Consider the following 20,749-nt stretch of genomic DNA (forward strand, 5'->3'; position numbering starts at 1 on the left):
ATGTGAATGAGGCGCATGATGTACGGTTACAGGACTGAAAAGCAACACTTAGCTTCTGAAATGACTACACCTTTAGCTTTACCTTTAAAAATAGCCACATGCTAAGAGGTTATATTTATATATAAGAATCTTCACTGCTAGCCTCCATATCTAAGTGTAGCAACAACAACGAAGCTTTAGGCAGAGCTCGGCTAGCTGTGGCTTTATGCTAAGCTAAGCTAAACAACAATCTTCTGTTAGCTTTCAAAGATCCATGTTGTGATTCATTGATCTGATTCAGTGGAAGTAACTGATGCTAGCTTTAGCTAGCAGAGGATGCTAAAAAAATGTTTTGCTGTGTAATATGTAGTCATAAAATGTGTTTTTACCCTTTCCTCCAAAATAAAAGATGCTACAATTTATTTTAAAAAAAAATCTGTCACCATCTAGTGGTCAACGGTCCCTGCAAAATTGTGAACATGAACCTTTTCATACATAGAGGTCACTACAGTGACCAGCAGCTATTCAAAAGCCCACCAGCTGCACACCAGCTACTACAGTGGACGCTATTGCATCATCCTATACGCTGACACCTAGTGGAAAACCATTGCATTTTCTTTCCTCCCAAAACAACATGGCCGACGATCAGCCAAAACCGCCTACTTCCTCTGTCTACTATATTGGACATCAGGCGTCACTGTTTTGATGACTATAAATCTGAGAGGAAAAAAAAAATTAAGTCTGGAGTTCCCCAAGGCACCATTCTGGCTCCTCTATCGTTGCTAAACAAAGATAAAACCGAGACAATTGAGCAGATTTACAAAGAAAAATTTTCTATTAAATTTATTATTTTTTTCATTAAAATTTGTGACTTTAATCTCAGAATATTACCCCCCCCCCCTCCAGGTCAGTATTTTTTTTCATTAATTTTTTCAAACAAAGATACAACTGAGACGATTGAGCAGTGTAAAATATTTTTTAATGACATGGCAATTATATATGTTACACAAACAACTCTTTTCTGCTTAATTAAAAATATAATAACATGTTTTTTTTTCCAGTGAGAAACAACAGAAGCAGCTGTTGTTGTAAAATAAGCTTCTTCTTCTTCATTTTCCATCTCGTCTCTGTGCTGTTATGTCCACAAACACACACACCCCAAAAAAAAAAAAAAGTGCACAAAGCTCCGGTAGCAACAAGATACATTTAATTAGATAATTGCTTTAAGTTTCTTGTTTTTCTTACAGTGTCGGTGGCAGGAGAGAAGAAAAAGAGCGAGGTGGGAACATGATTCTCTTTGAGCCCCGGATAAAGCTGTAATTTCATCCGAAGGACACAATCAAACATGAGGGATTTAAAAGTCTCGCTGCACCCCCCCCCCCCCCCCCCCCCCCCCCCCCCCCCCCGACGACCATTTGGATCCCTCAATGTGGAGATATTGTAGTCCCCATGTGACCACACTGATTCACAAAGCATGGAATGTTTACTGCTGTGAGTGTAAAATGGAAAGATGAAGGCAATAGGGTCATTCTCAGTGTATAAAATAAATACTATAATAAGCTCCTCCAAGATGGCGCTGCGTTCCCCTCAACAGGCCACTGCAGCTGACGCATCTTCATACATATCTTTATGTTCTGAACAGTGTCGTAGGCACATGAAGGCAACACATCAGCTAGCATGTACAAGCCATAACCAGGCTCACTGTGTGTTAATACAGCATTTTTGTTTTCATAAAATAGTCCTTTAACATCCTATTTCTTAAATATATTTATATTAAATCTCTGTGTGGGGACTTATTGGAGTGCTTTCAGAGTTCTTCTCTGGCTTGTGCTTGTCGGAAGCGACAGACACTAGTTGCTAACAGGGAATTTCCTGGAAAAAAAAGCTAATAATTTGATGCTAATAATGTAAAAACAATCCCTCAATTTACCTTTGTTTAAGACCATAAATTGTATATAAGTATGGAGGGGGTGCTTGGTAAACACATGACATGCTAAATTGTAGCTACAACCAGCTTAGCTTTGCATGTTTTGATCCCTAAAAGAAATTATAAGCAGCTTTTCTCATGTTGATGTGAATGCAGCAGGGGTTACATGCTAATCATAAAGACTAGCTTACAGGCTAACAAGCTAACTGTAGAAAATTTTCAAACAACATAACTTAAGAGTCAATAAATGTCACGGGAACAGACGTCAAGCTAAGTCAAGGCTAATGCAAATAAAAAAAAAAACGGGCCATCGGAAGTCATTTTTGTGCCATGAGCAGAACCAGAAGAAGCTAACAATAGCTAATGTCATGCTAATGCTATATTGTTGCTAATATCTGCTTACACAGTCAGGATATATAAGAAAACTGGCACTGTAATATTAGCAAGAGTATAGACACTTAAGTATAAGGCTAAGCTAGCATTAGCATAAGCTAATGCTAAAAAAAGGTTGCTCGATTTGAATAAAAATGGAATGTTGACTTTAAAAATGATGATGAGACTTGATGAGAATCAATGCGTTCATCACATGTGCCCTCTATGGTTGTGTAGAGAACTGCATTAAAGCAGTGTTTTTGTGTCTAAATCATAAAACATGCAGCTCTTACAGTAACGTGTGATCATTTCCAGGAAATGGACAGCTCATGTTTTCATAATAATTGGTACCAAATTATTATTTTTTTTCCAGGAAATGTGTTATAAAATAAAGCATCAAAAAAGCTGAAGTATTTACACAACAATCAGTGCTGAAAGGAGCCATAATTAAAGGTTTCGTATAAAATATTGTCAGAGGCACCGGTACAGAAACACACATCTTCCCATTAACTTAATGACAAACAATCATCAGATACCATTTCACCCAGAGGAATGTGCTGCTGCTTGATTTGGCTAAATTCATCCTGCTGTATGCTTGATTGCAACATTGTCTTTGGAAATACCCTTTACTTTATTTTTCATTTTCAGACTCCGCCCCCGCTGCGGTCCACCGTCACTGGCCCCCTCATATCCAGGGTCTCTTCTGCCGTTTTCATCAGGATGGCCAGGCGGCTGCTCGACACTTGTCCCTTCTTCACGGCGCTCATCAGCTTAATAGAGAGCAGACAAGAGAGAGAGAGAGTCGGTACAAACACACACACACACCGAGTGAGCACACTCTTAATTATGACCCTCGACCTGCCCCGTAGTTTGGGAAATCGGGATGCTAATTGCGCTAACAGTAACGTTCTTTCACACTACCTGTACGCCGATGATGCCGTTTTGTTCGCTACAGGCTTCTACCAACAGTTAGGCCCCGTTCACACTGGAAGAAAGTCAATCCAGATAGAGTGGGATTGGATCCGGATAACTTTTAAACTCAATCCGGCTTAACCCGGCTTGTTTGTTGTCCTCCAAATCGCTAGGTGGCACCTCATGGTAGGACACCTCAAACTCGGGACAAAGCTGTCGTAGTTCGATGGTTGTTTACAGACGGCTTTTGCATGCGACCCGGATAATGTCGCTGTGAACCAGGAAGTACAACGCCGCTAGCTGGGATTCTGGTTAGCCGCATTTGCGTTCAGACCTCAGCCGGTTTGAAGCCAATCCGGCTAGATCCACCTCCGATCAATCCGGATATATCTGGATTCACGTTTTTCACACTCAGAAACAAATGATCCAGATACGGCCCGAATCCTGATCTAGCCGGATCAATTTCCCACAGTGCACAGGGTCTTGAGTCTTTCGTTTGTGCCTAATTCACCCCCCCCCCCCCCCCCCCCCCCCCACCAGCTGTAAGAATTTAATTCCTGTAAAAAATTAAAGGTCGTCCATCAATCAACGTTGATGTCTGTTGCAGATCTCCTGATGTTTGTAACATGCTAACCATATTTTTGTTGTTGTCAAAGACGCTAAGAATCAGAATCAGATCAGAATCAGAATCATGTTTATTGCCATGTAAGTGAAGGGGGTTCACATTACTAGGAATTTGCCTTAGTGATTGGTGCATACAAAGAACATATAACAATTAACATGCAATAAGATAAAAAGTAAGATAAAATTAAGTTAATAAACTAAAGTAAGGCTAAATTTACATGACAGACATGGCGTAACAGACATACAATGAACAGAACATAAAATACTGTGCAGATGAAATGGTAAACATAGACCCTTATATGATCGAATGGAACAGTGTAATAATGTAATAATGTAACAGGTACCACATGGGTTGGTGAGGTGGTACTCGTGTGCAAGTAGTGCAAGATGGAGTAAACAGTGCAAATAGTCGTCATTGTGCAGTGACTATACTAAAGTGACCTTCTGAAGACAGTGCAGAGCAGTGCATTAATTACAGTTTAACAGTCCAACAGCAGAGGGGAAGAAGCTGTTCTTGTGGCGTGAGGTTCTGGTCCGAATGGACCGTAACCTCCTCCCTGAGGGGAGTGGCTCAAAGAGTCCGTGTCCAGGGTGAGAAGGGTCAGCTGTGATCCGACCTGCACGCCTCAGAGTCCTGGAGACGTACAGGTCCTCGATAGATGGCAGGCTGCAGCCGATCACCTTCTCAGCAGAGCGCACAACACGCTGCAGTCTGTGCCTGTCCCTGGCAGTGGCCCCAGCGTACCACACTGTGATGGAGGAGGTGAGGATGGACTCAATGATGGCCGTGTAGAACTGAACCATCATCCTGGCTGGCACCTTGAGTTTCCTCAGCTGCCGCAGGAAGTACATCCTCTGCTGGGCCTTTTTGATGAGGGAGCTGATGGTGAGCTCCCACTTGAGGTCCTGGGTGATGGTGGTACCCAGGAAGCGGAAAGAGTCCACTGTGGAGATGGAGGTGTCTGTCAGGGTGAGGGGGGGTGATGGAGCTGGCACTTTCCGAAAGTCTACTGTCATCTCCACTGTCTTCTGGGCATTCAGCTCCAGGTTGTTGTCAGCACACCAGGACACCAGACGGTCCACCTCCATCCTGTAGGCAGACTCATCCCCATCTGAGATGAGTCCAATGAGGGTGGTGTCGTCAGCAAACTTAATCAGCTTGACAGTCTGGTGGCTGGAGGTGCAGCAGTTGGTGTACAGGGAGAAGAGCAGAGGGGAAAGTACACAGCCTTGGGGGGTACCGGTGCTGATGGTCCTTGTTTCCGAGACATTCGTCCCCAGCCTCACATGCTGTCTCCTGTCTGTCAGGAAGTCAGTGATCCACCGGCAGATGGAGTCTGGAACATGCAGCAGGGACAGCTTGTCTTGGAGGAGAGCTGGGCTACTTGTGATTCTCAATGGTGATTGATGTTGACGCAGGATTGACAGAGGAAAATGCTAGGACTTTGCCATATCTTGCAGTAGTAGCCGTGCTAATTAGCCCGTGCAGGAAGATGCTCCACCTACTTTTATGGTCATCGCATTGTTTCCTTCGCACACAAACAAGCAGTGTAATCCCATAACAACTCATTTCTGGACTTGCAAGAAAGTAATTTAGCAGTAGCCGGATGCTCCTCTCCTAATTAGCTTCATCCTCTTTAAACCTTCTGCCTTAGATTTCACACCTTGTGTTTTAAGGGGGGGATGTTCATGAATTAACAATAAAAATGGCCACCTAGAAAAAGGAAAAAAAATATTCCAAAGGGCTTTTTGTGTGTCTGTGGTCCTGTTTGCTCTGCTGACTGACAGAGGTGTTAGCAATTAATGGCCCCTCTCATCAGACACCTCGATGTGAATTAATGTCGCTGTAGCTGTTTTCTTTCTACAGAAATTGACAGACATGCGCTGTTTAAAACTACAGTAGTTCTGGTTATGTTCGCACTATTGAAAAAATCTCAACAGATTCTGAAAGCTGAGAAATGGCTCTTTCCATCCCTATTACATTCATTACAGAATCCTGATCTAGCCGGATCGATTTCCCACAGTGCAATTATTTTGTATTAAAAAAAATTTTAATTATCATTTTTATTATTATTTTTTTTTAGTAATTGTTTTTATTTAAAATTAATAAAAGTAAAAATCTACTGATTCTTGGTACAATCCACATTTTTTTTATTTTTAGGGCCTGAGCACCGAGTGGTGCGAAGGCCCTATTGTAATTGCTGTGTTTATTAGGGCCCGAGCACCGAGTGGTGCAAAGGCCCAATTGTAATTGCTGTGTTTATTATTATTAGGGCCCGAGCACCGAGTGGTGCGAAGGCCCTATTGTAATTGTAAGTGTTATTAGGGCCCGAGCACCGAGTGGTGCGAAGGCCCTATTGTAATTGTAAGTGTTATTATTATTAGGGCCCGAGCACCGAGTGGTGCGAAGGCCCTATTGTAATTGCTGTGTTTATTAGGGCCTGAGCACCGAGTGGTGCGAAGGCCCAATTGTAATTGCTGGTATTATTAGGGCCCGAGCACCGAGTGGTGCGAAGGCCCTATTGTAATTGCTGGTATTATTAGGGCCCGAGCACCGAGTGGTGCGAAGGCCCTATTGTAATTGCTGTGTTTATTATTAGGGCCCGAGCACCGAGTGGTGCGAAGGCCCTATTGTAATTGCTGTTTATTAGTGGGCCAATGCACTAGGGCAGAGCCTAATGTAAAGTCTTTTTACTCTGACGTGTACTGCTCCTACATAGTTGACAGCATCAACTTCATTTCACCTCTAGAACCTTCCCAACTAGTTGGTGAAGCTACACTATGAAGGCCGTGAAGTTGCGTGCAATGGTATCCGTGTGGCGGGGCACCAACTGTCGATCCTTCGCCGTGAGATTACGTTTGAGTATTTAATGACCGAATGATGATTTCCACCTTTGGTATGCGGACGAACTCCTCCTAGGGATTTCGACCGATTGACTTCATATTCGGTCGCTGTCACCTAGAGACCATGCTGATCAAAAGTTATCAAAAGCTTTTCTCTAAGTTAAAGGGCGTGGCCGCTGTGGCGTCACTTCGCCATTCACACACGAATAGCTCTCTCTCCTACATACTTGCTCCAAACGGCTTCAAACTTTCTACACGTGGTCAGAGCCCCTCCCTGAACGTCTCTATGTCATCATGATCTATGGCGCTCCCTTGTGGTGGAGACAGGAAGTGCCATGTTCTTCACTGACATGCACTCTGTTTAATCCTTCCCTGTCATTACACAGCCAAATGAGGATCACAGATTTGAAGTCCCACAGAGACACCTGTGTGGATTCCTGTATCATGCTACCCGTGGCGGTGGCGACTGTTGAACATTCGCCATGAAACATCAACTGCTTATAACTTCGCCGTGCATCGTCCTAGCGTCCTCAAATTTTTTTCATGTCCTAACGGTCCGTCCCCCGACACGTCTGCATGCTCATGAGTCACCTGCACAGCGCCACCTACAGGAAACCGGAAGTAACTGCTTCTGGACATTTTTCATGTATGAATCAAATGTTTTTTGAGGTTTGATGCACAGACGGGTCTCCACTATTCTCATGGTGTCTGGCTCCACCCAGTGGACACATACGGTACTGCAACTGATATAACTCCACCACGGATGCTCCTAAAATCCTCAAATTTTTTGCATGTGATACAGACCCGACCCCGACCACGTGTGGACATCTGTGGACAGCGCCACCTACTGTAAAGAGGAGGTTACTGCACACTAACAATTTTTACATATATTGAGAGATTTGTTGCACTGACACATCTCTGCTTCTTCCCACCGCTGGCAAAATCGGCGCAGCTCGTGGGGGGAGCGGGGGTGGGAAGGGACGGTGTGACGGGGAGGGGGCGGTCGCGCGGAGTGCGAGGGCCCAATCATCGCTGCTTGCAGCTTTAATTATTATTCTTATTATTTGCCTGCCTGTTTAACTGCATTTTTCACCCCTTTGCCATGCACGAAAACTCACGAAACTTTGCACACTCATCAGGGGTGGCGAAAAATTTGATATTTTGTGGTCGCTGCAAAGGGGCGGGGCAAAATGGCTCTACAGCGCCCCCTTGAAATTTTCAAAACACCCCTCGCATTTGGCTTAGTTTGGAGTAGGTGCACGAAAATCGGTACACATGTTTATCATACCAAGACGCACCAAAAAGTCTCTTGACACCATGACCTTAACCCAACAGGAAGTCCGCCATCTTGGATGGAAAATGGCGATTTTGGCGATTTACACCATTGGTATGTGAGCGAACTCCTCCTAGAGGGGTGGCGATATTTTGTGGTTGCTGCAAATGGGTGGGGCAAAATGGCTCTACAGCGCCCCCTTGAAATTTTCAAAACTCCTGCACTTTGGCATAGTTTCACATAGCTGCACGAAAATTGGTACTTATGTTTATCATACTCAGACGCACCAAAAAGTCTCCTGACACCATAACCTTAACCCAACAGGAAGTCCGCCATCTTGGATGGAAAATGGCGATTTTGGCGATTTACACCATTGGTATGTGAGCGAACTCCTAGAGCTGTCGCCCGATTGATCTGAAATTTGCTGGAGATCACCTAAAGGACCTGCTGATCAAAAGTTATCAAAAGCTTTTCTCTAACTTACAGGGCGTGGCCTCTGTGGCTCGCCAAAGTCTGGCGACAATTCATGATTTCGCCATGTAACTTTGAACGGCTCTCACGCCTGCATACTTTATCCAAACGTCTTTAAACTTTATGAGCATGATGAGGGCTCCGCCCTGAACGCCTCCATATGTTGAAACCCTGACTTACTCGTGGCGCCCCCTGCTGGTAACAGGAAATGACCTCTTTTTACTCCGACATGTACTGCTCCTACATAGTTGACAGCATCAACTTCATTTCACCTCTAGAACCTTCCCAACTAGTTGGTGACGCTACACTATGAAGGCCGTGAAGCTGCGTGCAATGGTGTCTGTGTGGCAGCGCGGCGACTGTCGATCCTTCGCCGTGAGATTATGTTTGAGTTTTTAATGACCTTAACGACCTTCTATGATCATGAAAATTCATACACACGTTCACGGGGGCGTGTCCTAGCAACTGATGGGGGTTGCGTAAGTGGGTGGGGCAAATTGGCTCAATGGCGCCCCTTTGAATTTTTTAAACACCCCTCTCCATAGGGGTTTTTTTGGAGTAGGAAGACAAACAAACAGCTCTCTCTCCTACATACTTGCTCCAAACGGCTTCAAACTTTCTGCACGTGGTCAGAGCCCCTCCCTGAACGTCTCTATGTCATCATGATCTATAGCGGTCCCTTGTGGTGGAGACAGGAAGTGCCATGTTCTTCACTGACATGCACTTATCTCTCACTGTTTAATCCTTCCCTGTCATTACACAGCCAAATGAGGATCACAGATTTGAAGTCCTACAAAGACACCTGTTTGGTTTCCTGTATCAGGCTGCCTGTGGCGGTGGCAACTGTTGAACCTTCGCCATGAAACATCAACTGCTTATAACTTCGCCGTGCATCGTCCTAACGTCCTCCAATTTTTTTCATGTCATAACGGTCCATCCCCCAACACCTCTGCATGCTCATGAGTCACCTGCACAGCGCCACCTACAGGAAACCGAAAGTAACTGCTTCTGGACAATTTTCACGTATAAAGCAAATGTTTTTTGAGGTTTGATGCACAGACAGGTCTCCGCTATTGTCATGGTGTTTGGCTCCACCCAGTGGACACATACGGTACTGCAGCTGATATAACTCAACCACGGATGCTCCTAAAATCCTCAAATTTTTAACATGTAATACAGACCCGACCCCGACCACGTGTGGACATCTGTGGACAGCGCCACCTACTGTAAAGAGAAGGTTACTGCACACTAACAATTTTTACATATATTGAGAGATCTCTGCTTCTGTCTGCCGGCTTTTTCCCACCGCTGGCAAAATCGCCGCAGCTCGTAGGGACGGCGTGACGAGGAGGGGGCGGTCGCGCAGAGTTCGAGGGCCCGATCATCGCTGCTTGCAGCTTTAATATTTTATTTATATTTTAATAACTATTACTATACTAATTAACTTTGATGCTGGCGTGTCCCTGCCCCGGGCAGGACGCTTAACCCTTTTCAAGTGCTTTGAGTAGCCATACGGTGCACTTTATACCGTAACTCTTTCCACACATCCCTTTCAAAGACTCCATGTTACCGCGCTGCTCATTAACGCTTACTAATGTCATGCTACATACGTACCTGCAGGAATTCATCGATCTCGACTTGTCCGTTCTTGTTCAGGTCCACCTCGTTAAGGATTTCATGGAGTGCGTTTTCGTCAATGTGGACACTGATGCTCTGCAAAGACACACGAGTAGTGTCGAATCAATAAGAAGTAATGAAGACAAGTGAGGAAGAGGAGGAACTCACTTCTAAAACCCGCTGGACGTCCACAGTGGTGATGAAGCCTTTGCTCTCTTTGTCAAACTTATGGAAGCGCTTCTTGTACCTTTGTCAGGACACACGAGTCTTTATTAACTCTTTACATGCGTCAACAAACAGGACCATGATTACTTAGGGAGTTTAACAGTTACCTGACGACTTCGTGGTAGTCCAGGTTGTTCTCGGTTGTCCTGGTGAGCTGCTCAGAGCGAGACCTGTAGCCCATCTCTTGGTACAAAAACTTCTTGGCTGCTTCCAGCTCTGCCTGGAATTCAGAAATACAAAAATAAACCTTAACGACAGTCCTCAGGGTAATTTACCTTCAAATTTGCCTAAAAGCTCTGATGACCCAACAGGTTAACAGGTTAACAATAGGGCTGGGATCAGTCCTGCACACAACTCCCTCTCTGAAAGGACAAAGGGTGTGGCCTTTCCATTGTCTGGCCACAAAGGGGTTAAAAAGCATTCTGTAATTAAGCCAAGCCGCACCGTCCTCCTCTCCTGACTCCAGTCCAGCTCCTTGCCCATGATCTGAACGATGCGCGGGAGGGCCTCGTCGGCCGCCTGCACATTCAGGAAGCCCAGGCGCGTCCGCCGTGCGATGACGTCTATGGCCGTGCAGGCATACTCCTTGATCGCATACAACACCTGGTGGGGGGCGGGACAACACAAACACACATGAATCCACTCTGAGATGCACCCCCCTCACACACACGTGGGCTTTACCTCGGCTTCGATGTAAGGGAATTCGGATACAAGTCGCTTTCCAACGATCGGCCACCTTTGCCCCGTGACCTGAGCCATCTTGGCGACGTCGAACGCCTTTCCGCCATACGTAGAAGCTAAGTGTTGAGCGACCTGCAGATTCCAGAGTAAAAGAAGACACACAAACGAGATCAGCCACCCCTCTTTGTCGTTAAATGATTGCTTTGTCGATGAGGTGTCACATCTATTACAGAATGCGAGAGGTTATTTGCTATTCAGATTGTTGACTTAGCCGATTGCATGAAAGGGCAAAACGCTGTCCAAATATCAACAGTGACCTTCCAGGAATATTTGAGGGAACACCGGAGCTGCTGCCTCTAATGAGGAGTAAGTTTACTGTAGGCACTCCGAGCAGGAAACTATGTTCAGCTGTGTTTAATGAAAACCAACGGGCTAATTATCAGAGTGTCAGGCTTGCAGCTGATGTAAGTCAATGCGCCATAAATTGGGACGTTGCGTTGGAATGTGTGTGTGTCTGCCCGGTCTTTTGTGTAGGAGAAATGTCAGCTTTGTTACAGCAGCAACTTTAATTTCAGCTGCTGTGTGTGTGTGTGAGCATCACAGCATTGGCAGGTCCACTTTAAAATGTTCACATTAAAAGACCAAACAGGAAGTTTGACCTCTTTCTCCAGGCCGTAGTCCTGCACCAGTCGGATGTAAAGGGTAGGTGTCCAGGCCTTGGCCCCCTCCAGGAGCAGACCTACGGTCTTGCAGGATTCCGATGAGAGGCTGTGAGCTTTGATGGCAGCGTCCAGAGTCTCCTCAGCCATGGACCTGTAGGTTGTCCACTTCCCACCTATATATATATATATATATATATATACACACACAGACAGCTGTGGTTAACACACACACACACACACACCGGCAGTATAAGAAGTGGACGTCTGACCGGCGATGGTGATCAGCCCGCTGTCGCTAACGTTGACGATGTGGTTCCTGCAGATGGACTGGGTGTCTTTGGAGTTGGGATCTGTCACCAGGGGGCGGATTCCACTCCACGCTGCCAACACGTCTCCTCTGCGCACTGTAGGTGACATAACACAGGTGTTAGGGGTGTGTCTGTATGTGTGTGTGTGTGTGTGTGTGTGTGTGTGTGTGTGTCTGTGTGCGGATGATCCTTGCGTACCTTCTACGTCAGGACTGAGATAGTTGCGGACCTCCCTCAGGATGAAGTTGATGTCGTCCTCGCCCGGGATTGGGTGGGCCGTCACGTCGGTGGGGCTGTCGGTGGTTCCGGCGATGGTCATCTTCTCCCAGGGGAGGAAGAAGATGACGCGACCGTCGCTTGTGGCCGGATCCAGGAGACCCATATTGTCAGGGCTATGAGACAAGACGAGGAAGGGGGTAGATAGCAGCAGGAGGAAGATGAGAGTAAGAGGAGGAAAATCAGGTGGCTGGCATTTCTGTTCAAAGGGCTCGCGCTCCCTCGGGTTTCACTCAATAAGCTTAGCTGAACTTTAAAACCTTCCCGACTTGCAGCTTCCTCTGCTGTGTCTGAACCAGAGTAGATTGTGTAAGCGCAGTTCAGGTAATAGTTTGGCTAGCTTAGCATTTAAACACAGGAATGAGAATAAATATGTGCAAGCTACCTGTAGTAACCAGGGATGACGATGTGAACACCGGCACTGGGCTGGCAGATTTTCACCGTTTCCTGGTTGTCCATCTCCCTCAGCGTGTCCGTGAAGGGTCCGGTGGCGTTGATCACGCACTTTGCCTTCACGTCAAATTCATGTCCTGCGAACGGTGAGGAGGAAAATTAGAAAGATTCAAATAAACGGCAGAATGTGGAGGTGGCCTTTTGTTTTTTACCTGTGATGACGTCCCTGCAGCGGGCGCCGCGCACCTTCTCTTTGCCCGTTTGTGGGTCTCTCGTCTTCAGCAGTTCGACCACCTCGGTGTAATTTGCGACGGCGGTGCCGTAGCGGGCTGCGGAGATGGTGATGGCCAGGTTCATACGGGCATCGTTGTGCTGCCCTGTAAGAGGAGAAGAAAAAATCAAAATATCTATGATTTGTTTTTTTAATTTTATAATAATTTAATAATTTTTGCCCCTAAATCTGCTTCAGTTTGCACATTTTTGGTCCTTCAGTTCACATATTGGATTTAAACATTCTATATAATTCTATATATTTTTAATGCGTTTTAGCTAGTCTTGTGATTCTTAATGTATTAAGAAATTAAATTAAATTAAGAAACCTTTATTAGTCCCACAATGGGGAAATTCCTTAAGGCAGCCCAGCAAAGAGCGCCATACACTGGAGTACACTGGAGGAGTACACTGGAGGCTATGCGGGTAAAGTACCTTGCCCAAGGACCACCAACCTTCCGGTTATTGGAAAACCCTGCTATACTACTGAGCCACTGCTGCCCACTATTTGAATGTAAACATGGGTTTCAGTGGCTAATAGTAGCATTTTCCTATGGTATATGTACGTATAATAACACCAGCACAGCCAATTCAATATAAGAGGATTAGCCCTATATATGTGTGTGTATGTGTGCGAGTGAAGGAGCTGTTGTTGGTGGCAGCAAGACGGCGGCAGGAATAGCGGTTGCTCAGCCAGGCTGCGGCTGCGGCGCTTCTCCAGCGCTTTACACACCACCGGGAGAGAAGGTCAGATTTCGAAATGTCACAGGCGTGATTGTTCCAGACGGCATAATTGGAGAAATGACGCCCCCCTCCCTCACCCCCTCCAGCCCCCCTCACCCACCCACCCTCAGTGCAGTGAGATGTGAGGGGAGGAGGGGGAAGTGAAACATATGGTGCTTTTGCACCGAGAAAATGCTCGTCCCATTTCCCTTATCCTGTGGTCCGGTCTTAACATTTTTCTAAACATCCAGATTCATTTATATATATATATATATATATATATATATATATATATATGTATATATATATATGTATATATATATATATATATACACATATATATATATATATATATATATATATATATATATATATATATATATATATATATATATATATACATATATATACACATATATATATACATACATATATATATATATATATATATATATATATATATATATATATATATATATAGATATATATATTCATATATATATACATATATATAAAATAATTAAAACCACCCCCCCACCCCCTCGGGGAAAAGCCTAACCCTTTGACCCTCGCTGTATGTCTCTTTCACCCATCGTACCAACCTTTTTTCCCCCACCACGGGGGATGAGAGGGCGATCCTACCACCACCAGCCTGTCAACACGTTTTCATTCGGCACCAGTGGAGACGTGGATTCCCCCCCCCCCTCTCCGGGGCAAGATGGCATCAGAGGAAGACTGAACTGTGTCTACATGCCATTTATTCAACACTATTTATTATACTATATAGTACTATTTTTGCATGTTTATAGATGGATGGATGGATGGATGGATGGACAGGGCGGGGGGCGGTGTATATTTAGGGTACTAATTATGGACTAATTTTAGGGTGGCCACATTGTTGTGAAGGATAATGTTGCAACTCAGCGGGATCTCTTTCAAGCCTCTTTACCCTTTAACATTTACTTGATAGAGCACTGAGCTCCAAGAGCGCAGGGGGAGCGGGGCTGCCCCAGCCAGGACGCACCCTCTCTGGGCAGCAGGGAGCAATGAGCGTCCCTCTCCCTTTCCATCGTGTCGCTTTAGCTCCTCTAATGGCTCTACTTTTTACCCTAGAGAGAGAGATGGGCATGGAAAAGGACGCTCATTGCTCCTTGCTGCCCAGGCACATTTCCCCAGACAGGGATGCTCATTGCTACCTGCTCAAAACACTGTAGTACATATGCCAGGCCTGTGAGTGGAGCTGTACCACTACGACAGAAACATGCCGAAATGCTGTAAAAGCAATAACAAGTTCAGCAGGTTGTTGTTGTTGTCGGAGTGAGTTTCAGAAAAGTTGCTTGTTGGACGGAAAACGGAAACTGCATTTTTCAGCCAGTCAGCCACAAGTGGTCATTAGTGGAACTGCACTTTTTTGGAACCTCCAACTTTGGGCTTCAAAACGACTCATTTAAGCATGTGTGCATGACGACGATTAAAAACGTCATCATCTATGGAGCCCCGATACTGTTACACTGAGCTACACGCTCGGAGTTACTTCGCTTTCCGTAACAGGTTTAACTTACTCCTCTTTCTCGTGTTTGTGATTTAATTCCTTTTTTTGGTTTGGTATACCCAACGCAAAAAGACTCTTAATTTGACAAAAATATTAATGAGGATTAGAGGAATTAGAATCTTATAAATGCCATGATCCATTGTTTACTTGGGTTTGTTTCTATTCAAATCTTTGGTTTTCGCTTGTATTTTAACCGTATTGTCCAGACTAAAGTCGCACTTTTATTTTCATCCTTTGTATCCTTGTACTCAGGTGCGACTTATATCAAAATATATAATATCATGTTTGTTATTTTCCCACTGACAGCCGCTAGAGGGCACTTGAAAAAGTATATGGGTTTTTTGTTTTTTGGCTGGTGCGACTTTTCTGGGTAATATGGTAATTATTTTGCCGTATTTGTATTTTACTGGGTTTAGCTTTCTTTTGCCCTGTTTTGGTTGTGCTTCCTGTTTTATTTTATTTTATTTTCTGTTTCCACAGAATCATACAGACAGTAGTTTAAAGGCCTCACCATCATAGTAGACAATGGCTCCGACCAGTTTGTCCTTCTTCAGCATGGGGAAGAGCTCCAAGGCCTTGGATTTGCTCAGGACGTAGCTGCTCTTCAGGCACTGGATCCCAGCCACTAAGTCGTACATCTTGATCCCCGCCCAGTAGTAAGGCAACTGCCACCATCTTGGAAATAACACATAAATCGATCGGTGAACATTGAGAAGCCGACGCAGCTGCTCCTCCACCCCCTCTTGAACGATCACTTACGTATAAACGGGAAGCATGATGGGTAAAGGCGCAGCCAGGTGTGGAGCCACATCCAAGAGGTTGGCTCGCTCGTGCAGGGCTTCTTTCACCATCATGTACTGTTAAAAAAAACAGAATGAATGAGATGAAGACAACACAGAGAGCAAGAAAAGAGGACAGAGTGAAACCTGTTCGTAGTCTAACTGCATGATAGCCTTTTGGAGGTAGCGGACCCCGCCGTGGATGAGCTTTGTGCTTCTGCTGCTGGTGCCTGAAGAGAAGTCGTTTCTCTCCACCAGAGCAGTCTTGAGGTCTGAGAATAAAGTGTCATAAAAGTTTAATAATAATAAACATTATTATTTTTATAATTCACAAAACTGCACTCTTACTGCGTGTGACAGCGTCTAAGGCACATCCCGCCCCCGTGGCTCCTCCTCCGACGACCAGCACATCAAACTCCTCCGTGGTTTGAAGCGCCAAGAGCTGGGCCTGGCGGGACGGGAGCTCATCTACGAAGGGGACCTTCAGCTCCACCTCCGCTGCGACGTGGGCTAACCGAGCCTGGATGTTTGGGAACAACGCACAAATCAGGTTCAACACACATCGGTATGTTAAAATGGAGAGTAGCAACACTTTTCTCGGAGGCGACACATTATAAGCATCATTTTTATACATTAAATATAAAAATATAACAGTATACAAGTATAAAAGTTGCATAAAACATGACTTGTTATGAATCAGAGTGCTTATAATGTCTCACTTTACCTGTAGAAGTGTTGCTAATGCTTGGTGTGAGTAGCAAAGCAGGAAGTGTGCGGCCTATGATCACATTCCGCTAGTTTGATTAGCGACATCATTAATTTAAAGGAAATCATCCAGATTACAATAAAAAACAAGGCACAAGACACAGAGCTCCCACTCTGATGTGAGGTTTTGTCTTCTAATGACATTCATTCAGTTTTGTTTTTTTTACGCTAAATGATTGCATCAAGCCGCTTTTGTAAGCCGCCCGCTGTCATTTGACTTGCAAATGTCGGCACGCCGTTTGTGTAAATTTCTGTCTGTGATGATATAATCATTGTCTATTTTTCATGATGATGACAGCGCCACAGAATTAAGGGTGCCCCCCCATGCACCCCCCACTGTAATCAAGTTAAGTCAGAAAGCACAGGGCCCGCGCTAATAGCCAATCGGACGCTGTCTTGGGAAAAAGGGGAAGAAGAGTCTCATTGGTCATTTGGTGTCTTCAGCCTTGCTTTGCAATTTACTGGGGATTAGTAGCATGCGTGATTACAAACTATTGTTACAAAATAATTATTATATTTCATCAGGTGTCGACTTCTTGCTTACCAATCCAGGCTTGTTTCGAAAAAGGGATGACGGTTGTGGGTGAGAGATGATGTTATATCGCATAATCGGGACACAAAAACAAAAGGTCACATTAGGTCGGGGCAGGCAAGTAATGTCTGCTATGTCTGTATGTATGTTGTTAGTTAGTTGTGCCTAAAATAAGTTAGGGGACACACAGCAGCTGCTTGGACGACTCAAATCCTCAGCCAATCCTCACAAGATCTCTCAAATTTTAAAAAATACTGACCAATCAGGATGATAAAACGCAGCAGTCCGCCGTAATTTCCAGACTATAAGGTGCACTTTTTTTCATCTTTTGGCTGGGTATGCGACTTACTTATACTCAGGTGCGATGTAGCCTGTTCTGTCCCTCTCCCGACCTCTACAGATTTATTTATTTATTTATTTATTTGTTACATTGGCCTATATACATTTGTTCGAGTGTGCCATGAACGCAGCACTGGCGAGCTTCCTGACCGGTGGCTCGGCGTTGCTGCATACACAGGATTCCGAGCGTCGCTTGAACACAGCACGGGCGAGCTCCCGGAGAGGTGGCTGAACAGTGGATGTGCAGCTCGAGAAAAAAAACTATCCTCAGAAAGTTTTAACAGTAACAAGTGATACGCTGCTGGAGTAGGTATTCCATGAACACTACAGTGAGAGAGATAGTTGTGGCCTTTGTGTCAGTGAGTTTGTGGGGAGCACGCCAGTTTGCTGTGTGTGGAACGGCTGAGGGACCTTGTTACCTTGGATATCCTGGTGAGTCAGCTGTTCTGTTAGCGATTACATGACGCAAGTTTGTTTCATGAGTTTATACATATAGATGTATATATATATATAAAAAAAAAACCAGTCGGGATATTGTCTGTGGCAAATGGGTTTTGTTTGAAATGTGTTTATGTTGTTACTGTATGATTTGTTTGCTAGCCTACTAGGAATTGGCAGTGATGTAATAGTAGGTAACCAACGGTTTTCGAACGGAAGCTAGCTGTTCTGGATACGTTGATATTTTTTGCATGGGAAGTTGGCAGTTGGCTTACATATTTCGTTGTTGAGATACAGTGTATAGAAAATGTTTTTAACGGTATGCTAATTGTCTGCACACTTGTGTGCAGACTGGTTTTTTTTTTTGGCATCGATTCTGCTGGGATTCTGAGTTGGATCCCCTGTGTCCGGTGCTATTTCGTCTGGATGCTGGTGGAGGAGCAAGGTGCTTTCCAGGAGGGCGGTAGGACAGACAACTGGATATATTTTTTTATTTTTTTATTTTTTTTTTTACTTTTTTTTTCCTCCTGAGATCTCAGTGATTTAACTTAACCGTCAAGGACAGTTTTTTTAAGAGCAAGAAGAAGCAGGACAGACGGAAAGGCCAGACATCTGACATCTTTTTTTTTATTCTTGTTATTTTACTTACATTGTTACATTGTACTTTTAAATCAATTCAATTTATTGTTTCTTGATTCTTTATTATTATTTATTGTGTTTTAAATATATGTATCTTCAATAATAATTTTTATCCATTTCATAACTACAGTGTTGTACGTCTGTGTATGTGGGCTGGAGGTCTTATCGTTCTCAGAGAATCTGCTACCACCAATCTCCTCAAAGACCTAGTAAATTTTAGAAGCCTGTAACAGATCCAGAGTGTCCTAGACATTGGATCCTCAACCCTCTCTCTTCTTTTAGGGTTGAAGGAGTTACATAAGTGGCGAGCCAGCCAGGAGATTGGTTATTAGTAGCTATTTGATCTTCCATCCCACATCACAAGTTTTTTTCCAAGTAATCCATTCACTAGACATTGAAGCAGACATGGATTTTTGCAATCAGTTTAACATTGATGGTCAGTGTTCTTTATATGTGACTGGTGTTGAAGGCACATACACAGACGAAGAAATAATTGATGTTTTTAGAGTAAATGGAAACATTTCTAAGTTAGCTAGGATGCCTGATCAGTCAGGAAAGCCAACAGGCAGAGTACTAATAGAATATACATCTGACAAGTCCATCTCTAGGATTGACCCACTTACCTTAGGTACTGTGCCAAGTCCTAAAGATCCTACAGTAGTATGGCAAGCAAGAACCATTAGGGATGTCTGTCAAGAAGAGATTGGCAAGGAATTAGCTCATAGGTATCTGGATGAACTTAGAGCTGTTGGAAGTAGTGGCAAAGCAGGCTTCTTAGACATACTCCAGAATGAGTTACAAAATAGCCAAGATAATACCAGCCCCTTGCAGATTAATGGCACACAGACACACACACAAGAGAGCAGTCACATAGACTCCACAAGTGCTCCTGCTGTGACCTTAGGGGAAACTGACCACACGAATGAAAGTATCTTCAACCCCCCTCAGATTCAGAGAATGATTGTGGAGCATGTGATACGTGACTCAACCGTTTCACCATCTACTCAAACAAGAATACGCACCTTCTCCGGTCGAGTGCCAAAGCCAAATGGTGAAGTTGACTATGACACTTGGCGCACGCAAGTTGATCTCCTTGTCAGTGATCCTTCCCTAAATGACGCCCAAAAGGTGAGAAGAATCCTTGAAAGCTTGTTGAGCCCTGCTGCTGATGTTGTCAGACCCCTTGGGATTTCCTCCCCACCAAGTTCCTATGTTACCCAAATGGATGCTGCATTTGGAGTTGTTGAGGATGGAGAGGAGCTGTTTGCTGCATTTTTAAGTTCCAATCAGAACAATGGAGAGAAACCCTCAGTGTACCTGACCAAACTTCACACTCTTCTCACTAGAGTAATTTCTAGAGGGGGAGCCCCTGCTGGAACCTTCAATGACCAGCTACTCAGACAGTTCTGTAGGGGCTGCTGGGACCAGAATCTCATTATAGGACTACAGCTAGAATACAGGAAGAATAATCCACCAACATTTCCTGAACTCCTCCTACTGCTAAGAACTGAGGAGGATCGCCGTTCAGCAAAACTGGACAGAATGAAAAAATACTTAGGGACTACAAAAGCCGCTGCATATGCACATTCTGTCTTTGATGTAGCTTCATATGATTATGAGTTCACTCCATCACCCAAAATGGAGCAGAATGATGTGTCCAAGCTCACAAAAAAGGTAGATGAACTGACGAAACAAGTTGAGAAGTTGAGCCACAAGCAAGGGAACACCATTTATGTTAATGATGCAATCCCAACATCCAGACAAGATGAATCTTCCAAACTTGAAAGTAAAATAACTGAGCTGATGAAACAAATGGAGAAGCTAGCACAGAACCAGCATTTTCCAGGAGACCATGATGATACCAGGATGACAGGTTGCCTTGCTATCAATAACACCAACACTAAAAGGTTCCCCATGGTTCCAAGAATGCCAAGAGCGTGGTTCTGCTTCAAGTGTGGTGAAGACAACCACATTGCTGTCCATTGCCAAAACGAACCAAATCCAGCATTAGTTAGACAAAAAAATGCGCAGCTCAAAGAAAAGCAAGAGAAGTTTAAAGCTTGTCAGGCTGCTTCACCCTCTACTTTAAACTTGTAACAGCTCCTGCTACGGGACAATCAGGAGCTGAACACATTGGAAGCCAGAGTC

At 44.4% G+C, this 20,749-nt stretch overlaps 1 protein-coding gene across 2 annotated transcripts in view; it reads right to left on the reverse strand.

Annotated features, from left to right (window-relative positions):
• Window positions 1-940: 940 nt before the first annotated feature.
• Window positions 941-20,749, reverse strand: part of gpd2 (glycerol-3-phosphate dehydrogenase 2 (mitochondrial)) — a 28,613-nt gene continuing 8,804 nt past the window's right edge. Inside the window, exons 3-18 of one of the 2 annotated variants that reach the window (XM_028424174.1) lie at window positions 17,198-17,206; window positions 16,237-16,408; window positions 16,036-16,160; window positions 15,869-15,966; window positions 15,621-15,784; window positions 12,777-12,941; window positions 12,557-12,701; window positions 12,094-12,287; window positions 11,857-11,991; window positions 11,585-11,760; window positions 10,926-11,057; window positions 10,689-10,847; window positions 10,352-10,464; window positions 10,188-10,266; window positions 10,017-10,115; window positions 941-3,048 (exon numbers count right to left, since the gene is read on the reverse strand). In XM_028424174.1, the coding sequence (XP_028279975.1) occupies window positions 2,923-3,048; window positions 10,017-10,115; window positions 10,188-10,266; window positions 10,352-10,464; window positions 10,689-10,847; window positions 10,926-11,057; window positions 11,585-11,760; window positions 11,857-11,991; window positions 12,094-12,287; window positions 12,557-12,701; window positions 12,777-12,941; window positions 15,621-15,784; window positions 15,869-15,966; window positions 16,036-16,160; window positions 16,237-16,408; window positions 17,198-17,206 (2,091 nt within the window). In that variant the 3' untranslated portion in view covers window positions 941-2,922. The remainder of the gene's footprint in view (window positions 3,049-10,016; window positions 10,116-10,187; window positions 10,267-10,351; window positions 10,465-10,688; window positions 10,848-10,925; window positions 11,058-11,584; window positions 11,761-11,856; window positions 11,992-12,093; window positions 12,288-12,556; window positions 12,702-12,776; window positions 12,942-15,620; window positions 15,785-15,868; window positions 15,967-16,035; window positions 16,161-16,236; window positions 16,409-17,197; window positions 17,207-20,749) is intronic. The other variant, XM_028424181.1, reaches the window with a different exon arrangement.

Source organism: Parambassis ranga, chromosome 2 (genome assembly GCF_900634625.1).
Source record: "Parambassis ranga chromosome 2, fParRan2.1, whole genome shotgun sequence".
In the NCBI taxonomy this organism is placed as follows: Eukaryota; Metazoa; Chordata; class Actinopteri; family Ambassidae; genus Parambassis; species Parambassis ranga.